This window comes from Martes martes (genome assembly GCF_963455335.1).
Source record: "Martes martes genome assembly, chromosome: 3".
NCBI classification, from domain to species: domain Eukaryota; kingdom Metazoa; phylum Chordata; class Mammalia; order Carnivora; family Mustelidae; genus Martes; species Martes martes.
Window position 1 is genome coordinate 183257219 of NC_137890.1, and position 14252 is coordinate 183271470.

General features: G+C 42.0%; 1 protein-coding gene and 1 long non-coding RNA gene across 3 annotated transcripts in view; both read right to left on the minus strand.

The window, feature by feature from the left end:
- Positions 1-14252, minus strand: part of CFLAR (CASP8 and FADD like apoptosis regulator) — a 59150-nt gene that overhangs the window by 7086 nt on the left and 37812 nt on the right. Inside the window, exons 9-10 of one of the 2 annotated variants that reach the window (XM_080799295.1) lie at positions 11852-12362; positions 10271-10351 (exon numbers count right to left, since the gene is read on the minus strand). In XM_080799295.1, the coding sequence (XP_080655421.1) occupies positions 10271-10351; positions 11852-12362 (592 nt within the window). Of the gene's footprint in view, positions 1-10146; positions 10352-11851; positions 12363-14252 lie in introns of both variants that reach the window. The other variant, XM_080799294.1, reaches the window with a different exon arrangement.
- On the minus strand, positions 5645-7554 carry LOC308340128. The gene is made up of 2 exons (XR_013966582.1): positions 6607-7554; positions 5645-6517 (listed from the first exon to the last, which is right to left on the minus strand). It is a non-coding gene; the product is annotated as an uncharacterized lncRNA (long non-coding RNA).

The window sequence follows — 14252 nt, forward strand, 5'->3', positions numbered from 1 at the left end:
AAAGCTAGGAAGAGATGGGGATTCTGGGTCTCCCTGATTGCAAATCCCATGCTCTTGATCCCAAGGCGACGGGCTGCCCTTACCTCTAGATGCCGTGGTGTCTATAACCACCGGCCAAGGGTGTGTTGATATGGCAATGGGGCTTCACCTAAGTGCCACGGGGTCCCCAGGAACAATGGATGACGAGGCCTTGGGGAAGGAGCAGGAGGTATTTGAGCTAAGCTTGGAAAGTAGAAGTAGAATAGAGACACGTGAAGTAAACCTTCAACTTTTATCCTGGGGACCCAGCGGAAACACTCGAACCAAGTTACGGAGGTGAGATGGTGCGCCATTTTATTTGGAGTCAATATTTCATACTTCTTCCAGTGTAGCGCATAGTAAGTGAGGACACGCTGATGGTACGTTGAGAGTGGTGGAAAGAATAGACATTTCTTACAGCACCTTTCCTGATTGGTTGCCATCAACTGGGTCTACATCAAAATCTACGCCAGTCAAAACCTATAAAGCCTTTTACAGGGATGGGAGTCTGCCACTGCCCTGGGGACAAAAGGGAAATACTGGACTGTTTCTCTGTAGTTCCACCTTCAGAGTACCTGGTGGTGGTGGTAGTAGGCTTGCCTATATATCCAGGCTTTGGTCCAAGTTCTCCACCCTCTAAGTTTATAAAGGGGAACTTTATAAGTGTAGACTCGTGACCTAAAAAATGAACACAAGTGATGGGGAAGATGAGTAGTATGCCAGCTGGAGAAGAGCTCTGTGCCTTGAAATTTTCAGTCCCCCCCCCCCCGGGGCCTGAGGTAGCAGGTTCTTTTGATTAGCCATCCTCTCCCCAACTTCCAGGCCCTCTCCCCCCACTGACGCCACACCTTATCCGCACACTCCAGACCTTGCCAGAACCAGTTTCATTCTCAGTATATGGGAGCACAGTGAAGCCAAGAAAAGAAGGGGAAAATATTTTTTAAAAAGTGGGGGGCGCGCCTGGGTGGCTCAGTGGGTTAAGCCTCTGCGTTTGGCTCAGGTCATGATCTCAGGGTCCTGGGATCGAGCCCCGCATCGGGCTCTCTGCTCAGTGGGGAGCCTGCTTCCCCCTCTCTCTCTGCCTGCCTTTCTGCCTACTTGTGATCTCTCTCTCTCTGTCTCTCTGTCAAATAAGTAAATAAAATCTTAAAAAAAAAAAAAAAAAGAAGAACTGAAGGGGAGACTCTCTCTGGTAAGGATCCCAGTAGAGATGTCCAAATAGTGAACTGGCAGGAGACTGTAGCTAGACAAATAAAGTGTGACCCATATTGGATTCCGTGTACTACCAAGTGATCTGTTTCAGTACCAAAGTGGTAAAAAAAAAAAAAAAGAGCGAGAGAGAGAGAGAGAGAGAGAGCACCAGTGAATTTCCAATATTTAATGTAGAAAAGCTGAAAAATGGAGAAACACGGAGTCACTTGTGGTCTATACCTACCTTAACATTTTAGTATATGGGGCGCCTGGTTGGCAGAGTCAGTTAAGGGTCTGACTCTTGGCTTCGGCTCGGGTGGTGATCTCAGGGCGGTGAGATGGAACCCTGCGTCACGCCCCATGCCCCATGTCGGGCTCCACACTAAGCACGGAATCTGCCTAAGACTCTCTCTCCTTCTCCTCCTCCCCCTCAACGCACTCTCTCTCTCTAAAATAAATAAATAAATCCTTCAAAAAGAATATTTTAGGGGCACCTGGGCGGCCCAGTCAGTAAGCGTCCGACTCTTGATTCCGCTCAGGTCACGAGCTCAGGGTCGTGAGATGGTGTGGGGCTTTGCACTCAGTGCGGAGCTTCCTTGAGATTCTTCCTCCCTCTCCCTCTGCCCTTCCTCCACTCACATACTCTCCCCATCTCTCTAAAATAAATAAATAAAATCTTTAAAAAAAAAAAAAGTAAAGAAAAAGAAGATCTTAGTGTCTATCCTTCCACTTTTCTATGTGTATACTATTTGCCAAAACTGATTTGAGCTGTATGATTTTCTTTTTTCACTTAATAACACTCACGTGTTTTTCTCCATGTCATTAAATAGTCTTTGAAAACATGATGTATAGTGGCTAAATGATATTCTCTTCTATGGATGTACCATATTTATTTAACCAATTTCTAATTATCAGACATTTAATATGTTTCCAAATTTTTTTGCTATTGTGAGCAATGCTGCATAGAAGATAGTTACAGATGAATCTTGGCACATATTTCTAATTATTTTCATTGGGTGAACCCAACTGTGGAATTAGTAACCTGATCTTTAAATTCACCCTTCCCCAGCCTATGAACCCTGAGGTCTTCCGTCTTACTTTCTCATTTGAGTGAGTTTGGGACAAGAAGCTAAGTACATCTAAAGTGACAGAAGCTCAAAGTTCCGTGATGATATTTCCTCAAAGAGTCTAATAAACTAACAATAGGTTGTCTAGGAAACTAGGTAGATGTGGTTAAAAGAGTAAATTTTTTTAAAGATTTTATTTGCTTATTTGACAGAGAGAGAGAGAGAGAAAGCTGGCAGAGAGAGAGGGAGAAGCAGGCTCGCCTGAGCGGGGAGCCCAATGCAAGACCTGATCTCAGGACCCTGGCATCATGACCTGAGCTGAAATCAGACACTTATGACTGAGCCACCTAGGTGCCCCAAGAGTAAAATATTTTAATGCTGTTTAAAGAAAATAAAAAATAACTCTAAATGTGTCACCTAAATGTAAGAGCTAAAATCATATAACTCTCATAAGAAAATACAAGTAACCCTTCATGACCTTACATTAGGCAATAGTTTCCTACATATGATGCTGAAACTTTTAAGCAACAAAAGAAAAACAGATCAATTTTGGACATTATCAAAATATTCACATTTTGTGCTAGAAAAGACCCTATCCAGAAAGTGAAAAGAAAACACCTAGAATGGAAGAAACTATTTGCAAATCTTGTATCTGATAAGAGACTAGTACCCAGAATATATAAAAAAACAATTATAGGACACCTGGGCAGTTCAGTCCGTTGAGCTGAGCATTTGCCTTCAAGTCAGGTCATGACCCCAGGGGTCCTGGGATCAAGCCCCACATCGAGCTCCCCCCCAACACACATTGGGCTCCCTTCTCTCCCTCCCTTTGCCTGCCCCTCCCCTTGCCTGTGCTCTCTTTCTCTGTCAAATGAATAAATAAAAAATCTTAAAAAAAAAAAAAAAGAATTACACCAGAACAACAGAAAGACAATCAGTTAAAATGGGAAAGAGTTTGAATAGATGCTTCTACAGTGAAGATATACAAATAGCCAATATGCCCATGAAAAGATGTTCAACATTAGTCATTAAGGCAATGCAATCAAAACCACCATGAGATACCACTTCATACACAGTAGGGTGGTTATAATAATTAAAAAAAAAAAAAGACAAACAAAAACAGGGATGTGGAGAAATTGGTACCCTTATACGCTACTGGTGGGAATGTAAAGTGCTCCAGCCCCTTTGAAAACCAGTCTAGCAGTCCTCAAACAGTTGAACCTGGAGTTACTATATGATCCACTAAGTCCACTGGACTTACATATACCCAAGAACCAAAAACATACATCCCCACAGAAACTTACATGAATACTCAGAGCAGCATAATTCATAAAGGCCAAAAAAGTAGAAACAATCCAAATTTCCATCAGTGGATGAACGGATAAATACAACACACTATATCCTATACAAGGGAATCTTATCCAGGCATAAAATAAAATGAAGTCCTTATGTATTCTTCAACATGGATGAAACTTGAAAGCATTATGCTTAGTGGAAGGAGTCAGATACAAAAGGAAACGTACTGTAGGACATGAAATAAGATGTCCAGAATAGATAAAGGTGTAGAGATAGAAAGTGGATTTGTGTTTGCTCAGGGGCTGGGGAGAAGGGGAAAATAGGGAATGATGGCTAACAGGTACAGAGGTTCTTTTTAGGTAGATGAAATGTTCTGAAATTAGATTGTGGTGATGTGCACAACAGTGACTATATATTCAGTGACTTGTACACTTTAAAAGGATCGTTTTATAAAAGATGAATTATATCTCAGTGAAAAAAAGAAATGGAGGTCTGGAATATGTCTGGAATATGTGATGAGATGTCACAAACAACCTTCTGATTGTTAACTGGGTGTGTCAACTTGACCGCTAAGGGATATCCAGAGAGCCAGTAAACGTTATTTCCGGCTATGTCTGTAAGGATGTTTCTGGAAGGGATTAGCATTTAAATCAGTAGACTGAGTAAAGAAAATCTGCCCTCGTCAATGGGGGTGGACAACATCCAACCCATTAACGATGGTCAGGAAGAATAAAACAGGAAGAAGGGCAAATTATTTTTGAACTGGGTTGTTCATCTTCTCCTGCCTTAGGACATTAAAGCTCCTGGTTCTCTGGGCCTTTGCACTGCAGGACTTGCATCAACAACCGCTACTCCCCACTCCATCCCTCACCCCACCCCCCAGTCACACTCTTATTGTGTATGCACTGGAGAATCTTGAAGGTTTCAAAGGAGGGAGGTGACAAAGCTGTTCGGGAGATGCTTCAGGATGCCAGGTACGAAGTAATCATAGAATTTAAGAGGCTAGAGGCAAGATTAGTGAGAAAGCTATTACCATAGTTCAATGGAGAGATAATGAAAGCTGGGGGAATTATAATGATGGAGATAGATGGAGAAGACATTCTGGGTACAGAAACAACCGATTTAGAAACTAGCTGAAGAAACATAGGAGAGGGTGGGTCAGGGGAAAATGATATTCTGGAGGGGCTGTTGACTTAAAGCAGAGACAAGGGCAGAAAAGCAGACTTGGAATGGAGCTTTTGTTTATATTTGGAGTATACTGAGTTTGAGGTGCCGAAAGGACATGAAGTGGAAACATTTCCCAGGAAATTGCAGGGTGAGATTTGAAATTGAAGAGTCTAGACTGGAAATATCCTACGAGTTAGCAGCATAGGAGTAGTCGTTGACGCTACAAGGTTGTCAAAAGAGAACATAGAAGGAAAGGCATGATCGTTGTGCATATCCACAACTACAGATCTGGTCAAGGAAGTCCTTGATCAAACTCTAGGGTGGAATATCCTGGAGAAGTAGGAAAGGGACAATGACCCCATAGAATCTATGGACTACTAGTTTGGTAACTTTGGTGCAAGTCACCCTTGGATCTTGTGGATTTCGCAGAATGATTTAAGGTGAATCCAGATTCCAAGGAAGTATGGAGTAAATAGATGAAAGGAGAAAGAATATAGAGTATAGAGTAGTCATATGTAAGACAGTGACTTGAAAGAGAGGGACTTTCTCTGATGGGGAGTCAGAGCCTGGTTTTGGACGGAAGGGTCAAAAAACAGAGAGAGAGAGAGAGCAAGATTAAAGATGCAAGACAGTTGAAATAATGCTCAGGAGCTATGTTAGAAGAGGCACGAAGAAAGGGATGGGAATCCTAGGTTTGGGGCAAGAAGTCCTTACCAAATAATGAAGAAAAGATGTTACTCATATCATCATTTAAAGAGGGAAAAATTGTGAGTAACTGAAATATGATAGAAAGCACAGGTATAGACATGACTACTTGAATGAAAAGAAAGAACAGTGTTAAATATTATGACATTTATGTTTAAAATAAATACATTAAGGGTGTTTATATATTAAACAAACTGGACCCTTGTACAATATGTAATTTTTATTTCATTTTTTAAGTCACAAGTTATGCTTTGTATACAAAGAAACAAATAATATAATTGTATTGATTTTAAACTCCTGACATGTTACCTACATCAGATATATTGGTGTATTCAATATAAAGCTCTAAACATAAGGATCAAAACAAAAGAATATAGACAAAGACCTTACACCTTTCACAAAAAGCAACTCAAAATGATGAGACTTAAGTGCAAAATGCAAAACTCTAAAACTTCTGGTTAATAACATAGGAAAGGGGTGCCTGGGTGGTTCAGTGGTTAGTGGTCTGACTTTGGCTCAGGTCATGATGTCAGCATCCTGGGACCTGGCCCCGCCTTGGGCTTCATGCCCAGCAAGGAGTCTGCTTGTAATCTGCACCGACACCCCCCACCGGCTTGTGGGCAAGTACACACACATGCTCTACCTCTTAAATAAATAAATAAAATCTTAAAAAGAAATAACATAGAAGAAAGTTTGTGTGACCTTGGCTTCGTATGTTAAACATACAGGTAGCTTGGGATGAGTTTTGAGATACACACTAAAAGCACAATCCAAGAAAAACAAACAAACAGATGCAACTGTAATTTGAGTATCATTAAAATTATAAACTTCTACCATAGACTGGGAGAAAATATTTGTAAAACATATCTGATGAAGGACTTATATCCAAAATATACATTCTTTTTTTTAAAAAAAGATTTTATTCACTTGACAGAGATAGAGAGAGAGCACACACGCATGCACAGCAATACAGTAGAGGAAGTGGAAAAGCAGACTCCTGGCTGAGCACGGAGACTGATGTGGGACTCGATCCCTGGAATCAGGATCGGAGCCAAAAGCAGCGGCTTAACCAACTGAGACACCTAGGCATTCTATATAAAGAACACCTAAAATTCACCAAGAAGAGGGCTGCTTTGGTGGCTCAGTTGGTTAAGCATCCAACTCTTGGTTTTGGTTCAGGTCATGACCCCAGGGTCATGAGATCAAGCCCCAAGTTCGTCTCTACGCTCAGCAGGGAGCCTGCTTAAAGATTCTCTCCCTCTCCCTCCGCCCCTCCCCCTGCTCTCTCTCTCGCTCTCTCTCTTTCTGTCTCTCTCAAATAAACAAATCTTAAGGAAAAAAAAAACCTCACCAGTAAGAAAACAAATCACACAGTTTAAAAATGGGCAAAAGATTTGAACAGACCTCTCAACAAAGAAGGTATACAGATATCAAATAAGGATATAAAAGAGATGCTCACTATCATGCCATTAGGTAATCAAAAATTAAAACGTGTTATCACTGTACATCTATTAAAATGGCTAAAATCCAAAACACTAACAGTATCAAATACTGGCAAGGATGTGAAGCAATAGGAACTCTGCAAAATGATGTAGCCACTTGTGAGTATAGTCATGTGTTACTTCCAGAATTAAACAATTGTACAATTGTTTAATTCAACAATCACAATTCAACAATTGTTCTCCTAGATATTTACCCAAATGAACTAGCCGCTTATATCCACACAAAAATGAACACACAAATGTTTACCACACCCTTTTTCACAATGCCAAAACTTAGAAGCAACCAAGATGCATGTTAAACATACAGGTAGCTCAGATTTTAAGTGTGCATTTATTTTTAAACAATAATTGGAAAATTCAAATCATCTGGACAATTTGTTCACACTCATAACACGTATAAACATTATAAACATTTTAGTCATATAATAATGCATCAGTTGGACTCCTTTAGGTTGAAAGAAGTATAAATCCCACACTTTTTCCCTCTCACATAAAAATCCAGACTCTGTCCTCATCCAAGGAGGCTCCTTCCTGCTCACCATTTAGCTATCCCTACAGTGTCACCCTTATCCTCACAGTTCAAGATGGAAGCTAAGGATCCAGTCATCACATCCACATTCTAGTCAGCAAGACAGAGGAAGGGATGAAAGGTATAACAACTGCCTTTTTAAAATTTTAATTCTAACATAGTTAATATACGGTATTCTATTACTTTCAGGTATACAATATAGCGATTCAACAATTCTGTATATTAATCAGTGCTCATCATGATAAGTGTACTCTGAATTCCCTTCACCTATTTCACCCATCCCCCCCATACCTCCCCTCTGGTAGCCATCAGTTTGTTTTCTGTATTTAAGAGACTGTTTGCTTCTTTTTTTTTTTTTTTAAGATTTTATCTATTTATTTGACAGAGATGACAAGTAGGCAGAGAGGCAGGCAGAGAGAGAGAGAGAGGAGGAAGCAGGCTCCCCACCGAGCAGGACCCTGGAATCATGAGCCGAAGGCAGAGGCTCAACCCACTGAGCCACCCAGGTGCCCCTGCCTCTTTTTTCCTTTGTTCATTTGTTTTGTTCCTTAAATTCCACATATGAGTGAAATCATATGATATTTGTCTTTCTCTGACATATAGTGTTTTATTAGTTTCAGGGGTAGAATTTAGTGATTGATTAGTTGCATATAACACCCAGTGCTCATCTCATCATGTGCCCTCCTTCATGCCCATCACCCAGTTACCCCGTCCCCTCACTTTCCTCCCCTCCGGCAACCCTCTGTTTGTTTCCTAGAATTCAGTGTCTCTTGTGGTTTGTCTTCCTCCCTGACTCCATCTTATTTTCCCTCCCCATCCCCTATGTTCATCTGTTTTGTTTCTTCAGTTCCACGTGAGCGAAATCACATATTTGTCTTTCTCTGACTTTTTTCACTTAGCACAATACCCTCTGGTTCCAACCATGTCTTTGCAAATGGGAAGATTTCATTGTTTTTGATGGCTGAGTAATATTCCATTGTGTGTGTGTGTGTGTGTGTGTGTGTGTGTGTGTATCAGATATATGTGAGATATACGTATATATGTATCACATCTTCCTTGTCCATTCATCTGTCAGTGGACATCTGGGTTCTTTCTGTATTTTGGCTATTGTGGACATTGCTGCTATTAACACTGGAGTGCATGCGCCCCTATGAATCACTATGTTTGTATCCTTTGGAAAAATACCCAGTAGTGCAATTTCTAGGTCATAGGGTAGCTTTATTTTTAACTTATTGAGGAATCTCCATATTGTCTTCAAGAGTGGCTGCATTTCTTCTCTTTTTAATTTCAGCCATTCTGACCCATATGAGGTGACATCTCATTGTGGTTTTGATTTGTATTTTCCTGATGATGAGTGATGTTGAGCATCTTTTCATGTATCTGTTGGCCATTATGTCTTCTTTGGAGAAATGTCTCTTTGTGTATTCTGCCCATTTTTTTCTTCTGCCATTTTTTTTTTTAAGATTTTATTTATTTATTTGTCAGAGAGAGTGAGTACAGGCAGACAGAGAGGCAGGCAGAGGCATCTTCTGCCATTTTTAATCAGATTGGTTTTTGGCTCTTGAGTTGTATAAGTTCTTTATATATTTTGGATATTAACCCTTTATCGGACATGTCATTTGCAAATATCTTCTCCCATTCCGCAGGTTGTCTTTTATTTTGTTGACTGTTTCCTTTGCTGTGTAGAAGCTTTTTATGTATTATGAAGTTTATGTATTATGTATTTTTTTTTATGTATTATGAAGTTTGCTGTGTAGAAGCTTTTTATGTATTATGAAGTTTAATGTAGTTCCAGTAGTTTATTTTTGCTTTTGTTTCCCTTGACTCGGGAGACACATCTAGAAAAATGTTGCTACAGCCGATGTCAGAGAAATTAGGCCTGTCCTCTCTTCTAGGATTTCTATGGTTTCTGGTCTCACACTTAGGTCCTTAATCCATTCTGAGTTTGTGTTTGTGTACAGTGTAAGAAAGTGGTCCAGTTTCATTCTTTTGCATGTAGCTGGCTAGTTTTCCCAGCACCATTTGTTGAGGAGACTGTCTTTTTTCCATTAGATATTGTTTTCACAGAGCTCTTTTGCAGGGAGAGGATTAAATGAGATAATCCATGCAATTTATATAATGAGTTATATAAATATACTCTATATATATAGAGTATATATTTATATACTCTCTCTCTATGTATATATATATATGTTTTTTAAAAACTTTAAATGCAATTTTAAATAATGATTGCCTTTCAGGTCATCCCACCTAACGTGAGAAAGAAAAATGTATGTGGTTAGCTGTGAACCAGAACTGGAGTCCTAGACCGACAGACAATGTCCAATTACAAAGCCACGGCTATGCACTGAATGTTCGCATCCCTCACTAAATTTATAGTAGTGGTACTAGTATATTGGTAGATGTGTGACTACAACCCTGTCTCCATGGCTCTGGTTTACCTAATGGCACGAAGGAAGGCAACATAATCCTGAGGCACCCAACTCAACCAGCACTTGGTTTTTCAAGCTTCGCAGCCATTTCCTTCCTAACACGGGCTTCGGATGTTTTCAGCAAGAGACCAAAGCCTTCCACCCAGCGGCTCTAGTTCAAACACGCCTCCCTGATCGCGGTCCTCACAGAGGCTCATTTCGGCACGTACAGGACCTCATGTTCCCCACACGACACATACCCTCACTTGAAAACTACTTCTGGCCTAGTGGTAGAGACGGCGGGAGTAGGAAAGGCTTTTGGCTGTTCATTCGCAAGAGAGGATGAGTTTCTTTCTCAGCGTGTGCTGCAACCAGACATAGTACCTCTCCTTAGCAGACGCTCTGCTGTTCCAATCATACACGCTGCCGTTGAGTTCAATGTGGAGCTCTAGGAGCGGGCGTCTTCTGGAGGGAACAAGAAAGGCACAAATTAATGCCATGCCAATGTCAAAGAGGAGACAGATTGCCATTAGGTTGAAAGAAGCCAACAGAGGTGACAGTGCATTGAAACTGTGCCTTTTTAAATGCTCTATGAGCTGCTTAGTGAGGGATCCAAACCAGCTGGCAGCAGTCTGGGCCAATGACCACAGTCCCCTCACCCAAGGGACAACTGAATCTTATCCTAGAGACACGCCAGCCAAATAACAACACACCTGGATCCCCTATGCAGATGCAGGTTGGATGCCAAGGACACTGCTGGCATACGGAAGGTTGAGTCATTTCTACTACAGTCCCTTCCTTGCTGCTGTGACTGAGCAGGGAGGGAGGCGGGTGTCACAGGCCATGCAATATATTCCTGGGAAGCTACCACAGAATGCATTTCGCACATGGCTCTGCAATTTCATTCTAAATTGTAATGGGACAACTGAAAATGGACTGCTAGTCTTACACGGAAATAATCTTCTTAAATGAAAACCAGATCACCAAGGTTTCCCTTAGACAAGTATTCTTGGCAATCAACATCAGATATGTCTGTATAACAAAGAGTTGCCGATGTGGGGAGTCAGGTATCGGTTTCCATCCCTCAAACTGTCAAGACAGGGAAAGAAAAGAGCATGCGGTGTCGGGCAGAATTCACAGACACAGGCACTCTCGCGCAGAGCAGGTGTGACTGTCCTAGAGGGCAATCTGATGAGACTGAAAGGCATCCCAGCCTTTCAAAATGCATGTCATTTGACACAGCAATTCTTCTTCTGGGAATTTTCCTCAAGAAAACAGTACAGATAAGCACAAATACTGAGCCACAGAGACACTGAACACTTTCCTTTTATGGAAGCAAAACACCTTCCAATGACCGAAAATGGGTCAAGTTAAGTACGCCATAGCCTTATTCTGGACTGTTCCATGGACGTTAAAATGATGTTGTCAGATACCGACATGTAAAATGCATGTGATGTACTGTTACACCAACTAAAGGCAGGTTATAAAGTAATAGTAGATGATGATTCCGTTTTGGTTTGAAAAACATTTAGATATGATTATGCAGGTATCCGAGAAAGATCTGGAAGGCAATACCCCAAGATATGGCTAACAGAAATTGATTCTAATAAGTAGGACTATCACTGCTTGTTATGGTCTGTTTTTGGCATTTAAATTTCACGGGGGGTTTTTTCCAGTAAGGAGAATGTACTGCCTTTGTAATAATAATTTTTTAAAAAGACAATTAAAAATTTATTTATTTTGAAGAACAAGATCCAAACTACAAGCTGGCTAGCAAGTGACCTCCTGGAGCACAAAGCATTCATAAAACGTGCCTCCTCCTAAGGCATCCCCAGGAGGGAATGAAAAATCCTTTCCTCCCTGAAGAGAAGAGCATCAAACGTGGCACAGCGGTCCTCTCATCATGGCAACAAGAAAAGAGTCAAGTGGTCCAGGGATGGGCCACAACCCACCCAGGTGGCTCACCTTTCTTTCCCCAGTTTCTGGGAGAGGCACTGCAGGTACAACGATGGAGAGCTGGAGGACCGTTCCAACAGGGACACGTCCGCCTTGCACAGGCTCCAGAGGAAGTCAGCTTCTCGGTGAATGGTGGACGGCCCAGGCTGCTTGGCTTTCGATTCCAGGTTGTTGACCGCTGGTCCATCCACCTCTAGCAAGCTGCTGTTGTCCAGAGGGTCCTCTGACTCCACGTAGTTCTGAATAAAAAAGAGCTTTGGCTTCCCTAAGAGAAAAGGGCACGTGTCTCCCATGAACATCCTCCTGATCTGATCCAAAGGGAACCCTGAGTGTGTCCGATCCACGCCAAACACACTGTGGGAGCCACCTCGGCTCACCAGGACGCACACAAAGCTGTCGTAGTCGCGGTGTTGAGGCATGCAGGCAACTCGGCGAAGGACCTGGATTATACTGTCCACACTCAGATACAAGAAAGACTGAACTTCAAAGCCCAGGGAAGTAAAGGTGTCCCGAAGAAATGCTGGATAAAATAAACAAACACACACACACAGAAAACAACACTAGGGTGAGAAATTTTAAGAGGCACCAGGTAGCAATTCTAATAAGCACAGTCGATCTCCACTACTTAACTCATTTCTGCTTTTGTGCCATAATTTTGAGGTTTTGAGGGACCTGAGCTCGGGGCAGGAAGAAATCAACCTGAAACACACGACCTTCAAGTCCCAGGTTCTCAGTTACAATCTGTCCCTTGCTAGAGGCTACCTCCACATCTGGACACGGGCACGGACTGAGCCCACTTCTAGTCCAATGCAACCAAAGGGGGACCAAAAATTTTTCTCTTCCACCAAAACGAAGCTTGGATTTTTCAAAAAAGCTCTTTCTTAATCTAACACACAAGTATGTAGGAAATAGATGTGTTTGCAGAGCGTAGATCCAAATCTAGATCCAAACGGCTGCAGAGAAGACGGCCCGGGTCACAAGTTCCCTCATGTCCGCAGGCTGTGGGCTGATACAGAGGCCCTTACATTTAAGCTGCGACCATTTCCAGACTCCCCAGTTCCTCTCACGACCTGCTTCCCAGTGCTTCCTCTGACCGAGCACTGGGAGCCCTTAGCCAAGATTCCCTGTAGTGCCCCCAAGAATTCCTCTCCTAGTTTCCAGGAATCCCGGATTGACTTTGCCTGCAGGAAGAGTGAAAGGCAGTGGAAAAGGCAGACTTTATGCCAGACAAGCCTGCCTTCCAACACTGACCTGACCACACCTGTGGGCCGCGTGACTTTAAAGAAGTGGGTCTCCCCAGCATTGAATGGAAGTGACAATACCCACCCTGTGAGCACGCGGGGAGGATTAAATGAGATAATACCAATAAAGCTCCTGGGCTCTATTCCCTTTTTTAAAAAATCTTGTTTCCATTTTCTAGAAATTTCTATAGCCTACCCAGTTCATTTCTTTCCCATCTGCTCAGCTTGCCTTCATCAGAGAAATAAATACAATCTCCTGCTTTTTTATTTCTTTCTAACAGCAGAGACAGACATCTTTCTCTTCCTCATGAAAAATCCCTTTGAGGAGCCCATTAAGTTTCTGTTCCATGTCTGAGGGATGCCTACATTTCTTAGTTCAGTTGCAGAGCAGAAAAAAATGTTATTCCCTAAGCTAAACAGACATCTCCAATTTCAGGTTGTTACCCAAAACTCCTAGCCAACTTTTCTGGATTTCTCTCCATGTCTCATGACTATGTACCCACCTCCCTTCATCCCCTGAACGATGGTCTTCCAGAAACCCAGCACTGCATCCAAACCAAATTAAACAACACACGAGTTAATTAGAACAGACAGAACTTCTACCCAGGAACAAAAGGGCCCCATCTCATACCAGTGCAGGCATCACAGAAAGGAGAGGTAAGTAACTCTCCTGAAATTACCACATAACTGTTTGCCACAAATTGTCAACTCTCTGCATTAAATGGAAACAACATGATGTTGTTCAAAGACTCACAGCTTCAGGGTGCCTGGATGGCTCAGTGGGTTAAAACCTCTGCCTTCAGCTCAATTCATGATCTCAGGGTCCTGGGATCGAGCCCCGCATCGGGCTCTCTGCTCGGCAGGGAGCCTGCTTCCCTTCCTCTCTCTCTGCCTGCCTTTCTGCCTACTTGTGATCCCTGTCAAATAAATAAAATAAAATCTTAAAAAAAAAAAAAAAAAGACCCATAGCTTCAACCAAGAGTTTCAGCCTTCTTGCCCTACAAACTTTACCAACCCCTAATAAACTATAAAAGTGAAAGTGAGCTATTGTAATTTCTCTTCTGGCTTCTCAACAGGAAATAGGAAGAGAAAGATAGAAAAAGAAACACAGCCTTGGGTGAACAAAAAGCTGGAAAAAACAGCCACTGGGGGGCACCTGGGTGGCTCAG